The 15462-nt window shown below is 39.3% G+C and overlaps 1 protein-coding gene across 1 annotated transcript in view; it reads right to left on the reverse strand.

Annotated features, from left to right (window-relative positions):
* Nucleotides 1-4960: 4960 nt before the first annotated feature.
* spns2 (SPNS lysolipid transporter 2, sphingosine-1-phosphate) overlaps nt 4961-15462 on the reverse strand; it is a 67973-nt gene continuing 57471 nt past the window's right edge. The window contains exons 12-13 of the mRNA XM_067607461.1: nt 12994-13040; nt 4961-8523 (exon numbers count right to left, since the gene is read on the reverse strand). Of these exons, the coding sequence (XP_067463562.1) occupies nt 12998-13040 (43 nt within the window). The 3' untranslated portion in view covers nt 4961-8523; nt 12994-12997. The remainder of the gene's footprint in view (nt 8524-12993; nt 13041-15462) is intronic.

The following is a 15462-nucleotide window of genomic DNA, read 5'->3' on the forward strand; positions in this document are numbered from 1 at the left end:
TAAACTGACATCCTAATAATTCCTCTCCAACAGTAATGCACCTCCTTCCTGAAACCCTCTTCCGCAACATGCAGTGTGCTTTGTAAGAAGGTGTTATTTTTTAGTGTTATCTTTGACTTTGTGGCATGAATTTTAGGAGAGATACAAGAATAAGTTTGTTTTTAAAATCTTTTTTTACTTTTATATTTTTGCCATTACAAGTTATTTATTTATTATCAGTTCATTCTAATTTTTGTGGACCTATAATTTTTTTTTCTTGTCTTTCAAGATATTCCTGTTTTGCTCTGTTTATTTTAACTTCCTTTGAACAATTTGTCTTTCTAGCCTGAAAAACTATACATAACTAAAATACTGACTGTCATGGATAGATGAAAGGATACACTATGTGATGAACCTAATGTACATTGTTAAATTCAGTGGTGGAGGAAGTATTCCTTTACTTGACTATAAGTAGCAGTACCACACTAATAATTTTCAATCACCAGTAAGTCCTGCATTCAAAATTATAATGAAAGTATGGAAGTATTATCAGCTAAATGTACCCCAACTATCAAAATTAACAGTACTCTTCGTGCAGCAGAATGACCCCTGTCAGTGCTACATGTCACTGCTGGTTGAGTGTAATGTGCCAGAATGAAAAATAAATAAAATAAAGTTTAGAGTTAAAAATTCAACACAGTAGGCATTAAGGCATTAACAAATGTGTTTTACCTAGAAGACAACACATTTTTTGGCACAAATGGAATATAGTATTTATAAAATTTCATCAACAAATGGAGGACGCTGCTTCTCCTTGACTTCAAATGTCATTTTGATTTAAGATTTAAATACAATGAAAATGCTACAGAATGTAAAATATCTTTTTGTATCTTTTTCTGCTTCTGCCAATCACATTTTCCTGGTTTCCTACATTTCAGAGGTGGTATTCTATTGTCATCCATGTTTGCGATATGAAGTTCACTCAGTCTTTGGCTTCGTTGTGTCTTCTTGTAATGACAGTGGTTGAGAACTTGAGCACATTCCCGCTTCTAGTCAACCTCTAATAAAGCAAAGAGCTATTTTTGCCTTTTCCCCTCAATTGCACTAACAGCCTGAAGAGTCATTTGTTGGCTTTCATTCTCTGTTTCTCCTTTTAATATCCCTCCAGCTCAGTCCTGTTGGTAGAAAGGAAAATGTCCCACACAGTTTGTCAGTTTGCATCTTTGTCTTCACACATTGCAGTGTGCCAGACGTGGTTGCTCTTTTCATCAATGTTTCATCTATGATTTATTTCTGTAGAATACAAATATGAAGTGCTTTGTAAACTAAAAACAAATACATTTCAATCTAAAATGGTATCAAACTTCTTTTTAAGTGGAAAAATCAGCCAGTGGAAAATAGATCCTGGATGTCACATTCACACACAGATGACACCATTTCATTTTCATCAAATGAGTCTGGGAACATGACAAACATTTCACTAGGAGTGACTTCTGTAGTGTTTCCACTGCACTTGCTTCAGTGAAGGTAACTGTGTTTCTGCAGTGTGAGGCAGGTTGGAAAAGTCGGTGGGTGCCAACAGAGTGAGGTGAGAGATTCACAGTGGAGGTGTGATGCTGCTGACTGCAGATGCTTCTTTTTTATGTGCTCTTCAACAGAAGTCTATTCTTGTTTGTCAAACACGTCTCCTTTTGACCTCTGTTTGTGCTGTGCTGGTAACCCTGCATTAATCATCAGTCAGTCTAATTATTGCCTGCAAACACAAGTATGAAGAAGTCTGAAAACGCAGACATTCCTACAGAGAGTGGCAGCCGTTACTTCTGTCTGAAATCCTTTATTCCAACTCAGACGGGTGGCAAACCTTCAGGAAGAAACATATGAATCAAACAGATTACAATTCTTCATTTACTCACTCACTGAATGATGTAAGACCATAGTCAATATTGTGAATCATGTTTCTTGACAGATTGTTATTGTAAAGCCTTGCCTTAAAGTCACAGAGTAATTAAATATGACTGTGGTTGTCACCACAACATGCTGCCAGGATGAACCAGTTTCAGCTCTGATTTATTATGGAAACTGATCTAGGTCTTTAATCTAAGTCTTTCCATATTTTTAACTCGTTTGCACCCATCCGCCTTTTAAGGATGGTTTGCCAACTACTTTTGATCACTTTAGATGAATAGAGTATGAGTTTTCAAGGTTTTCAAGATGAATAAGTTTTCCAGGATTTAGTAAATTGTTGGACTATAGCTTGAAAGTAGGAAAACACCATAGGTCTCAGTTGTATACTGTACACTGTAGCTCTATTAAGTGATGATATAATTGTATCTATAAATTAAGCTTTGAATAGTAAAATTGATTTCATAACTCAGAATTTACTTTACATACAAATTTTATACACATCTATAAATCTTTTACAGGCTGTGAGGAAAAGAAATATGTTAACTGACCACACTGTCATTTGTCATATTAGTTTCCGAATGAGACAGAAAGTCAAACTTTAGCATTATATTTCAGCAAGTTCTTCATTATGAATTAAAGACATTCATTACTCAAAGTATTCGAACACATTCAAGTGTAAGATGTGCTTAGTTTAAGTTTTCCTGCAATGATCTGAAAGCATGACAAATCAAATATATTTTTTACTTGAGCTGCAACCTGCTGTGATTCTTCACAAGCCGAGTAAATTTCAAAACAACGGGGTGCTGTGATTCAGAATGCACAGTAACATTTACAAAATGGACGGCCCAAACAATGCTGCTTTTAAACCCAGAACAAGCTGACATTTTGAAGCTTCACATCCACTGCCGGTTATTTTTCAACCTAAATTTACCTGCGTGTTGTACAAAGTTTGTCCTCTGTGAGTTTAAGTGGAAAAGAGCAAATGGAAATTCCAGTGCTCGCTAGAATGGCTCCCCTTTTCCTGTCTACGCCCCAGTGTTTCCTGCCTGCTGCATGACTAGGTGTGTTGACTTTTAGATTGGAGCGTCTGACTTTGGGGTTCATATGTGCCTGACTGTGGGAAAGGGTGTTGGTTTCTTTCGGTCATTCACCGACCAAACACTAATTCTCCACTTTGAGCTTCCTGTGGCAGCTATATAATCTTCCGCTCTTCAAACTGAGCAGAAAAAGGATAGAGGGATCAGTTTAAAATGTAGCTCTGCCTAATTAAAGGCCTCACGGCCAAAATCTCCAGTCTTCTTTTGTCACAAATGCAGTGTATACTTACTCTTTGTGTTTGTGCAGTCCTGTCATAGACAAGTCCATTAGTGCTATTAGCTGCCATCTTAGCTAACTCTGCCCCTTCTAATGAGCATCAACACACAGAGGGCCTTTAGCCCAGAACTTCCTCACTTCCTGTGAAGGTAAATATTATGTTTTCTTTTTCACTGCATCCACACACCACGGATGGAGCCCTGTGTTGTGTCTGTGATGTGTCAATGCATCTGTAACCCACTCTGGGGACTGCAAGATTACTTTACAAACCAGCCTCACAGAGGCCTGCCTGACTGCACCTGAACAATACAGTAGTTCATTCATGGACTAACTCAGGCCTTCTCTCACTGTGATAAAAATCAAGCCTTTGTGAGCCTCTGCAAAGATGAGGAGAGGAGGAAAACATGGGATCCAGTTCTTAAAAGTGGTCTTTATTTTAGAATAAAACAGTACATGCATTCATGGAATACCTTTTACCTGACTCATTCTTCTCTGGCTTCACTGCGATGGAGCTGAACAAGTGCATAAAGTCAGTTCTGGCAACAACAGGTGACTTCGTGACACTTTACAATAAGCTACACAAAGTACTATGTAGTTACTGAGGAGTGAGTAAGGAACAAATAGTATCACTGAATTATGGCCTTTGTAGTAGATAATGATGAGTTAATTGAGAATAGACTTGTAGATACTAGGTTAATGAGACATTAGTCAATGATTAACACATAGATATTCATAAGTATCAGTATGCTGACCACTGTCTTCATGATGTTATTACTTAAACATTAGTTACTTCTGTGCCCCCTCAAGAAAACTGGTGCATATACTGAGAAGTTACTTACTAGAAGTACTTCAAAATGACCTTACTATCATTTACTCTTTTTGTGCCCCCACATGTAAAGTAATACATCGTCCTACAAAACTAACAAGTAGCTACTGAGTTCTTACAGGAGAATTTACAATTAGTTCCTGATAACAGACAGCAGGATTATCCAAAAACTATTTTAATCATCATATTCAGAGCACATATACATTCATTTTCACATCAATAAGTCATATACAGTCACACTAGATGATAACTGATTAGCTCATAAGCATAAAGCATTACTGTGATGCATACATTTCTTATTTATGAACAGATAGCCTATTTTCCATCAATGATACCACAGTGAGCTGTTGGTTCTTCAGTCAGTCAATCAGCTGATTTCACTGACTTGATTTCTAAAGCTGCATAAAAGCTTCTCAACACTGAAACAACTGGAAATGAATTTAATGCAACACTAAGCTACACCTACTCATAAATATTGGTTCTTGAATTGTAAAGTAATGTTTAGAAAGAGTTTGGAAAAACTTACGCTTGGAAATCAACAGGGGAAAAGTAGTCTGCATTTTTAAGGCATCAGCATCATTAATGCTACAGAGTATGACATACAGATGTGAATTTTAAACAATATGTGCTATTTTCTTGAGAATCCAGCTGTCTATCATTAGGGAACATGTAGAGTATGTGGTGCATCACAATGTATAACAAAATCTAAGGCTTGTCCCAGTTACCTAATACTACTGTAGTGTGAAAACTAATATTTTTTTCAAATTACCCCTGGCCTGACTTATTTTTACTTGAAAATGAAGGGAGCTCAATATATAACTCTATAAGTGCAAAGTAAAAATCATTTCTTAATTTCTATGAGGTTCTCCTAGAAGTTGATCCCCTTAAATGTTATGAATTTCTGTCAGAATGAAGAGAAACAGAGACAAGGCGGTATGAAGTGATTAAATAGGTTTATTTGATTTACAGACATGTACATTTTCTATCAAACCCCGAGGGAGCATCACAGTTCAGTTCTACAATAATATCCTTTGACACGTCTCTTGTATTGACTTGCTCTAAAAATAAAAATAACCTCTGTTTTCTGCTCAACATCAGAAATAGGTTTCTTTATACACAATTCTTGTATGACAAGAAATAGCACATTCTCAATACATCACTTCAGTGATTATTAACATAGAATTACTCAATACAACAGACCTATACTAAAGGATTGGTGCTAAATCAACTAAATTTGGCAAAGTGAAACTCAATTCATGACCCATCTGACCAGAGCCAACGTCCCTACTGATGATAGATGACAATGTGTCAGCACTTACTGTGAGCATGAAGTGACAGACCTCTGTGGCAGAGGCTGGGATGGGATGCTAGGCTATGGTTCAAACAAATCCCTGAACATTAAGTGTGCAAAATGATTTGATCAGTTACTCTGAAAAAAAACAAAAAACAAAAAACATACAAGAGCTACAAAAATAAATGCAAAAGTATTGCATCCTAAAGATGAGACCAATACGTTGTCTTAAAATTCATCACATTACAATTCCTTTGTGTATGTAATATGTGTGAGATGTCCAATTCATGATCACAGTAAACAGGATGAATCTTAGTGATGTAAAAAGGTATTGTGTTGTTTCATTGTGATATAAAAAGATGAACAAACAGGCTTTTCTTAACCCAAAGACATACAACAAAGTGTAGTATACTCAAACCTTAAACTTCCCTTTATAGATTATTCTTCATTATGGTAACAAACAAATAAATACATTGCATCCAAGCCATCATTTACAATATATTAAAGTTGCTGCGTGATATAGCTATATATATATATCTATTGTAGTTATAATAAAAAAACTCATTTGGTAACATTAAAAAAAGAATCGATAAAAGGAAGGTAAGAAGCTTAGTTCATTAAGAAGATGTAGGTGTGTAAACACATCAGGTTGGACAGAATCACATTCAAAGAGCTCCACGCAGTTGGAGAGAAGCTAAAGCTAATGATCTGGCAACAAGGACACAGCCCACACAGCACCCCACACACAGCCAGTGAGTCATGCTCACACATCAATGCTACAAGAAACAACTCAACGTCTCCCTTTATTCCTCCGCTGAGGTCAATCCACCCTCCTCCTTCTGTGTTTTCTTGGAGGTCTGCAAAGTGCTTTTTCTCTTTATGCACAAGTTTTAAAACCCTAGATTCCATTAGTGGATTAAAGGTTTCAGTAAAATTGTATCTATTAGGTGATAAACTACAAAAAAATGTTCCTTAAAGATGACACTTTTGATTAAATCTTTGTGTATACAAAACTTGCTTCTTTTTCTTTATGGGAGATTGCATTTAAGTTGCATAATTACAAATCTGATACAGTAATGAATGCAGAGATTGATGAAATCAAATCCAGGCTTTCTGTCTAATTGTGGACTTATATTTCCTATGTAAATCTCTATGCCATTCTCTGGTGCTATTAAATGCAGGTATTGAAGGGGACTATTGAAGGGGGTTTTTCAGCTCCTGTAGTGACATCTGAAGACATGCCGGTCTGGTTTCAAAGCAGGGGGATTCCTCGCTTATCTGTTATCAACGATAAGAGCCCGCCACCTGGGGCCGAAGGATTTCCTGTTCCTGTCTGGGATTTTGATTTCCCTCACTAATAACCCCGATGACTGTTACTCCAGCCCTTCCCAAAAGTCCTGTCTTCTAATCGTGGAATGGGATATCTACAATTTGCAAGGGCGGGAAAGGTGTCTTTTCACAATGCCTGTTATTGTAACCGGCATGGAGTGGACTGGAATCCATCATTAAAAGTGACTCCGTCTCTGTGTGGGCGTTGTGTCCAGAAATTCAAAACCAACCATCAGAGAGCTAACCCTTTAGAGGGAAACCCAGCTCACTGATAAGGCAGTGTGGATAAAAAGGTTGGCTTCCACATAAAAGAAAAGAAAAGAAAAAAAGAATAGTATTGCTTCTCATCTACATAAAAAACACAGGTGTTACTCCTTAAAACGGCTCCAAGTCAAAAGAGTAGCATTTCATTTACATTTGGGAAAAAGCATGTACATCATAAATTATAAAATATATAATCCAGTGTCCTCTTTAAATCGCCCGGATTGCATCATCATTATCCTTCTGAAACAATCATACGCAGTAACCTCCAGTTTCAAATCCAACATCATACACACACACACACGCACACACACACACACACACACACACAAACACACACGCAGAAATTTTTTTTAAAAAACTCACAAGAAACCTTGTGAAAAATAATGTGCAGAAATCTCTCATCTCTGTCGTGTTCTCTGGCACCGTCTACACTGATTTAAGTGCTAAAAGCTAAAAATAAAAACATGTGGGGGTCAAAAGAAACAGCTGGCTAGCTCTGTTGATGTGAAAGCTCCAATTTTAAGGCTGATTCACTGACCTTTAGACAGTAACACTTTTTGGCTCTTAGTTGACGGCTATGTTTACATGCACAGCGAAAGTTTGATCGTGATGCCATTATGAGAATACTGCATTTGTCGTGTAAACACTGTATTTACGTATGTTGCTTAGACGTTTATGTTGGTAATACTACAATTACGATTTGTGGAGAAATCTGATATTAGTCACATCATGGGAGGCTTATTTGAACAGATAAACAACACTTTGATACAAATTTTGTCTTGCTGCACATTTTAGTTGCATCACTTGCTCCGCATAACTTGAAATTTGCAGCTATTTTCTGTTTACAGTTTCAAAAGCCAGATGAAAGGCAGAATAAATTGGGGAAAATGTGTATGGGAGCAAAAGAGACACCAATGGATCTCTATAACTGAAGTTTACAAATGACGCTGCTTCGACTGTCTAGCAGATATAAACAGCTCAATTAAACAAATTTCATCGCCAAAAGCTGAATTTCAGTGTGCATGTAAACATAGTCAGTGATGATGTCATGAGGGTTGTTGGTGGTCAGTGCAAAGTCTGAAGGAATGTAATAACGCTATGGCACTTGGTGCAGATTGACAGCCGATGTAACGGACAGACAGACACATAGAGACAGACAGGCAGACAGACAGGGCAGGTTCATGGTCAGCATTCAGTAGTATGGCATCAGGAGTCGGAGTGGTCACAGGGGACCACCCCACCTCCTCCCTGGAAGGGTCAGTGGAACCTCGCAGACAGAGGTGAGGAGGACACCAGCTGTCGGCCGGCAGGCTTTGACACACCGCTGTGTGCCTTCTCACCGGCCTGTGATTTTAGAGGCGTATCAAGGAGGGGCAAGACGCTCCCTCATTCCAGTTATGAGCAGCTTCCACGAGCGTGTAAAAAGGAAGAGCAGCAGGAGCCAAGCGGAGGAGGAAGAGGCGGAGGATGATCATGGCGGTGACGACGAGGAAGAGGACATGGGTGTGGTTTTAAAGAAGTGGATCAGCTGCCCTCGCTTTTCTTTTTTATCTCCATTTAGTCATCCTTATTGAGTTTGGCTGCTCCTTCACATGCCTCCTCATTTGGTTGTCACCTGAGAGAGAGAGAGAGAGAGGAGGGGGTGGATGGGAAATAGTGCGGTTAGAGTGTGTCCGTCCTCACCACAGGACATTCTCATGTAATTAATGTTGAGGTTGAAAGCTCCAGGGCCATCTGTTAGGACCTTCCTGATAACGCCTGCACACCAGGACCAGCCTGTGACCTACATATTTGCCTGCACACAGCATACCAACACATAACAATTTGTTTAATGCAGACCCCCCAACAATCTGTACAACAGCAAGTCATAAGCTACAGATACGCACAATCACATTCTTTCCAGATGTGCAGACAGGGGCTTTACATTTAATGTTGATATATGATTACAGTGCGTCTGCCTCAGTGTCACCTTATTAAGCATATATACACAAAGATTAATGAGGGAAAAGGTTTGCTCTTGTGAAATAATATTTCTGAAGTGTTCGGAATGCAAGAACATAGACAAAGACTGTATTTTCATGAAATGAATTGTTTTGCATGTTATCTGTCTCGCTAGAGGGAGATCTCCTTTACTCAAACAGAGCAAATCTCATTCAAAATTTTGCTACATTTTCACCTTTGTTCACTTGCAATGCCATTAAGACAGATGGCATTCATTTATTTATGTAGTATAAGCCCACTAAATCTTAATATGGACTAAATAAATTGGCCTGACTGATATTACTTGTTCATGATGATTCATCTAGAGTTTTTAAATCTCAAAGCTCATATGTGGGGAAAATGTGGTGCCAGAGGGGAAACTATACTTCAGTTGGAGATTAGGATATTAGTTCTTCATGGTGCCATGCTTGTGATCTCTTCAGATTGGATGAGAGAGATGGCAGTGCGTCCCGCTGTTTGTTCTGGTCTGTCATTACGGTGCCCTAGATGCTCCAGTACACAAGCTACTACTGCTGCTACAATAGGATTAGTGCGGGGAGCTCGGCGGAGCAATTTTTGGAGCTTGTGTCTCTTGTACCCACATACACACACCCATAGACTCACACACACCCACACACATACACAGAAATAGACATAGACATACACACAGAAGAACAACAGCTGCACATCATCCAAACAAGGGTAATTAACTTAAACAGGGGATTTTAGAAAACAATGTGTTTTGGTTTCTGTAGATGCAGATCCACTCCTAACTGGGATGAAACATTTTCTTCAGTTATTAGTGTAAGCTGTTGCTGTGAATTGTTTATAAGCCAAACTTGCAATTAAAATTGTTCAAATGCCAGTGTGACGGTGATTAGAGTTGTGAAGTCTTTGATATGTGTGAGATTGGCCTTCCTCTCACAGCTTAACTATAACCGAGCTGGAGACTGTTGGCTTCTCCAGCAAAGGGGAGGTCTGATTGGTCTGGCAAGAGAACAAACTCTAATCAAACCCACTGGGAGGATGCGAATCATGACTCAACACCGCTGTGGAGACTTAACTACATATCTGTAAACTAGACCGAAGATACGTTACAGAGTTAACACAGAGCACAACTTGAGTTCTTCCTTTTCACTTATTCACCGGATTATGAAAGAGGAAGATGTTGAATTTGAGGCCCCTTCTTTCTGTATGAACTGTAAGTTGCACAGGTCACATCAGAGCCTGGCTGTATGCACTCTGCGTATGTGTGCGTATGTGTGTGTGAGTGTGTGTGTGTGTGTGTGAGGTCTGTGGCTACTGGCCTCCCAGTCACCGTGAACCCACTCAGCACTGCTGACTGAGGACTCGGAGCTTTTGTTGAATGATAAGAGTGAAAAAGGAAAGTGCAAGCCTGCAGCTGTGTAAACACTTTTAACGGTTAAAGTTTGGACAGCAGCGACTAAATCAGAGTTTTGCCTTGTGATGTGAATTTTCCTCCCTGAGGTATACGGGCTTGTGGTTGCTGAACAAATGAGTGTGAATCCGCTGTCAGATCTCACGCTGATCTTTTGACAGCTTCCAGCTTGGGGATGTCCTCTAGTTAACGTGTGGCGTGGGGTGAATCTGGTCAGCAGAGGCTGGTTCCTTCTCCGGAGGAAGTTAATTGGATCTCAGTGTATCTGATCTCCGCCTGCTATTGCATCACCGGAGATTAATAGCTTGCGATGTATAACAGCTTAGGCGATTACTGCTTCTCTTCATCCTCATTTATTCAGCAGTCGTGTGTGTCTTTTCTCTCCTCCTCATTTTCTCCCTCTAAATTCATCTCCTTCACTTTCACTCCTTGTCAAACACTTTTTCTGTAATTTAAATATTATTCTTAAACTCGCACAGGGTCTAATAACGGCACCATATTGTATATCTTTCTCTATATGTTTCTCAGAGCAGCATGTTGCACCTCTAGGATCAGCGATCAGTGCTGAGGGAGTATGAAGGGTGAACTGTGAACTGTATTGATCTGTGAGTCAGACCCAGGGGAGGAAATATTGCTTGTCACTGATTGGATTATCCTCCAAAATAAATCTGTTGAAAATCAATAATCACAGAGCACCTCAGTGGTTTCACTTCAGAGTAGGAGTGATCAGTTCGCAGGCATATTCAACTCTGACCTCACGTAGTTGTAATCACTGTTCTCTATAATTAGCCCCTTTTGACAGCAGAGAGAAAATGCTCTAGCTGCTGTGCGTGACAGAGTGAACTGATGAAACCCTCAGGCTGAGAGCACAAACTGCCACTGAAACCTGATACATGTGGCAGCCTTGTGGGAGCCTTTCATGTCACCTGTCATTTGCTGTTCATGCTAATGTCACCCTGCTAATGGTAATGACACTGAAGTGCTTACAGTTAAGGACCATAGTGGTGTATTTGCATGTTGTAGCCCTTTAACTACTGATTGTGCACCGTTTTATTTGCTGCAGAATATTTTCCAAAGCATACCACAACTTTTTTTCCTGCCTTCAAGACAGCCATTGCCTTCCACTCATCAGTGCAAAATGCAAATCAACTTGAAGGGTTCTGCTAGTTGCTTGTGATGGGTAAACCATCACAGTGAGCATTTTGTTGCTGATGCTTTTTTTGTTGCCAAAGTTAAGCTATGTTACAGTCTGCAGCTGCAAGCAGTATTATCTAATCATAATACAAGAAAACAACAAAATTCACGTTGTTTGTCTTCTGAAATATATCTCCAGAATTCTTACTTACGAAGTAGCTTTCAGTTCTTGTTTTTTCATATGTCTGTATTGTGCAATTGAAATCTAATAGGGCAATAAAGGTTAACCTTGAGTGGCCTGGTTTTCATCAGCCAACGCTCAAATGTCAGAGCGCTGTTGAATGCACAAACAAGGAAACATTTTTTAACAGACTGTATTTTTATAGATAGATAACTGATCAAATGAATGGAAGCTAATGGTTGTCTGAAAGCTATGTTTTAGAAAAAAGTCAACCATTACATAATATTTTTGGGATCAACATGCACAAAGCCCAGTATGGTCATCCCTCCTCCCACCTGCAAGAATCTGCACCTTCATACAAATTTTTTCCCAATTCGACTGCTGCCCTCAAATACTGCACATGGTTGCAATTTTGGCAGATGATCACACTGCTTACTGAGCTGAACTCTGGCCATCCTGTAAGAAATCCTACACACCTCCATCTCCTAGTTTTCACAAGTTGGTGCGATTTTATCATGAAAAATGACTTGTCAGTGAGCTTATGATCAAACTTTTGTTAACATATTCAAACCATGCAAACCAAGAAATGCTGCTTTGTTTTTTTTCTGACCCTTTCCTTTTTCACACTGAAGACACACACAGAGCATTATTGGGCAGTGGTGATAGTAAAGGCACATTCGTGATCATTTTTTTGCGCTTTGTGTACATACAGTTTTTTTTGTTTGTTTTTTTTTACAAATATTTAGAGGACAAATAAACCCAGACAGGGTTACAAAGAAATGATTAGAAAGGGGTAAAACCTTGACCTTTTGGCTAAACACGATAACCTTTTTACAAATAAGTCACAACAGATTCCTTGTCCTTCTAATCAGTGAGTCAGAGTTTAATCTTGTTATTCTTTACTGGCAACTACAGTAACTCCCCATTGTCCTACTGTGCAAAGTTAGCTGGTGTGCTGCCAATTATTGTGTCTTTTTTCCCCAAAGTTAATAATTAGAGAGGTTTTGTACCATGTGTGTGAGCCTGATAAAGGCAGGAAGGAGGGAAGGTAGCTCGGGTCTTGATAAGATGCCAGATAGTTGGTCAAATAACTACTCGAAGAATGCCTAAACAGTCCCCAAATACAATGGGACAGGAAACGGATCATAGATCAATCATTCGTGTATCATCACATGTATCAACTTTAGTGTTTACACTGTCATAAGTGTCTTTTAAGTCTGGAAAATTCTTGTTTTCAGATCTCTGTGTCTCCTAAAGACGCAGAGATAAAGAGAGCTCCATAAATGTTAATGTTCCAGTCTTTTGTTATCAACGACTTAAAGTGCTTGTATAACTGCTGATGTGAAAAGCGCTTAAGTGTTAAAGCTTCTTTAGTAGAAAAGGCAACTTACCTGGTCATACCTTGACTGCGGAGGGTGATCGTGACAGCTGGCTCAACCTGAGGAGAGAAAAAAGTAGTTTTAGGAATTAAGAATGCACAAAACCTTTTAGACAGATCTCCAGAAACCACATGCATCATTTAATATTCTCTTTTCCCCAATGTCACTCATCACATGCTAACTATCGTCCTCCGCCTTTCAATCACATTTCTTGACAATCTGTGCCTGTGATCCTCCAGGCTGCAGTGCTCAGCCCGCCTTGACCCCCCCAATGGATCTGTACTATGAAGACGCACTGGCATGGCAGATGAGACAGCTCCGCTCTCACACATCAGTAAGTGTAAATGTGGACTGGGTGAATGCCTGTGTGGGGAGCATGCACTGAACCCGAGCTATTAATGGCAACCCTGCAGCCAAAAAAAGCTAACAACCTAGAAATAATAAAGCAGTCTTTAAGGCTGGAAATAGACAGGCGCGCTCCAGTGAGTAACTTGTTCGGCTCCGCGCCTTTTATAAATAGCCTGAAATAGCGCTGAGTATCTGAGGACACGCTCAAAGGAGAAAAAAAAAAAAACGCTGCAATGCGCTCTGTAAAGTCAGGGGGAATTTATAAATTGGGGGCTTTATAGCGTGAATGGAATCTATAAATATCACAGTCATGGAACAACCCTAGTTGTACGAAGTTGTGGATGTTGTCATCTTTCTTGGTCCCTGAGGTGCTGTTTGCAGCTTGTTACATAAGAGCTGCTGCTGTTTAAGTTTGATTTTTTCTTCATTGGGATGTTTTGCACAGATCTGTACAGTACTATAGAGGCCTTTATTATACAATGCAAGGTAGGTATGCAACAGTATGTTTGCTGTGCATATATTTATATACCTGCATATAATCCATAAGGGTCGTGTATGATTAACCCGTCTATAGCTGAGACAGACAAGCACAGGTGGCAGTGAACTGGGACAAGTTGAACTATTCTGACAGGATGGTTCATGGTAGAAACTGATGGAAAATAACTGTGTAGGGGAATGATGTATTTGCTATTAAATAAGGATCAAAGTGTATTTTCAGTGTCCTCACATCAAGTATCACACATGCACATGTGTACTTGATACTTAAATGTATTTCAGGAAAAACGTTTGATACCACTTTTTTATCTGAGGCAGCTTTCATAAAGGTTGTGACTAATGAGTTTTTTATAATAAGTAAATAGTAATGCTTTATAGATCAGTTAAAAGTCATTAACAAGACTGAGCAGTGTTTGGGTTGCCAGGTTGTGGCTGGTGTTTATCCTCCTCCAGCATGACATTTGATTTGTCTTTAACTGTTTAACTTATCAGGAAGAATCCGCCAATAGATAGTTTAACCTCTGACCTCCTGAGAAGGGCTGTGAGCATCTGGGCTAACTTGGACCGTTTTAATAATCCTTAATTAATTACTTATTAATATTAATATCTGCTTATTAGAAAGTGAGAATCTCTTGACTCTTAATTAGTAACTGTTCATGACTTGACTTCATTCAAGCCAGCTGGATTTTTCACAACCTAGCAACCAAAACATTGTTCTAATTATTGGCTTATAATTGATCTATAAAACGTTGTGATGACTCATCTGACTTATGACCTTCCAGTGTCTTCAAGTGTGTGTGTGGTTCACATCTGAGACTTTGACTTTTTGACTCCAACTGCTGCTCCATTAGCTTTGCCCTACAGCATGTTGTGTGAAAATCAAGGGGTTGTGGTTAGATATAGTTTGAGTGAACGTGTGCCATCTGCCCACACTGTGCAATAATGTGGTCAGATAGCTTGATCCACATATAAAACCACAAACTAGCATCTATTACTGGCATGAAGGCAAGAGTGTGACGTTTTTTCAAAAGTCATTGTTCTGCATTTCTTCCCCTTTTTTTTCCCTGGATCTAGCCCAACAGAAGCCACAGTACGACTTTCTAGTGGCAACCATGAACTGCTGCCTTTGCAAAGACCCCTTTAAAACTGTATATTAACATTACACAGAGGAAATATTAATGGCCTGGATGGCAGCTGGACCCAAGGATTATAAGCTGCAGTAAATTCTGAAGTTGGTGGTTTCCACAAATTTTCCACAAACACTACTTGATGGCATTTCTTTTGCAATTTTTCATGATTACAAATTTTCTCTTTCTGCTTAAGCTATACTCAAATCTCTTTCAACTCTCTTTATGAGGGCTTTGGCGTGGGAAAGACAAGCGACCAACTCCACAGGGTGAAGACAAAGCGACTGCAGACAGACGTCAGACATCAGACTGCCATCCTGTCTAAAAATGTCCTTCATCTTCAACAGGAAGGAAGTCATTTCTGAGAGCGCTGGCACCAGGGGAGTAAGTCAATGTGATAAAAAGAAGGAAAAAATAGGCAGAAAGAAACAAGAAGTCATGTCTCACCCTCTGAAAGAGGATGAGTGTGTTTGCTTTAGCCTTTTAAGGCTATGACCAGCTACCGGGCCCT

This window comes from Thunnus thynnus, chromosome 13 (assembly GCF_963924715.1).
Source record: "Thunnus thynnus chromosome 13, fThuThy2.1, whole genome shotgun sequence".
NCBI lineage: Eukaryota > Metazoa > Chordata > Actinopteri > Scombriformes > Scombridae > Thunnus > Thunnus thynnus.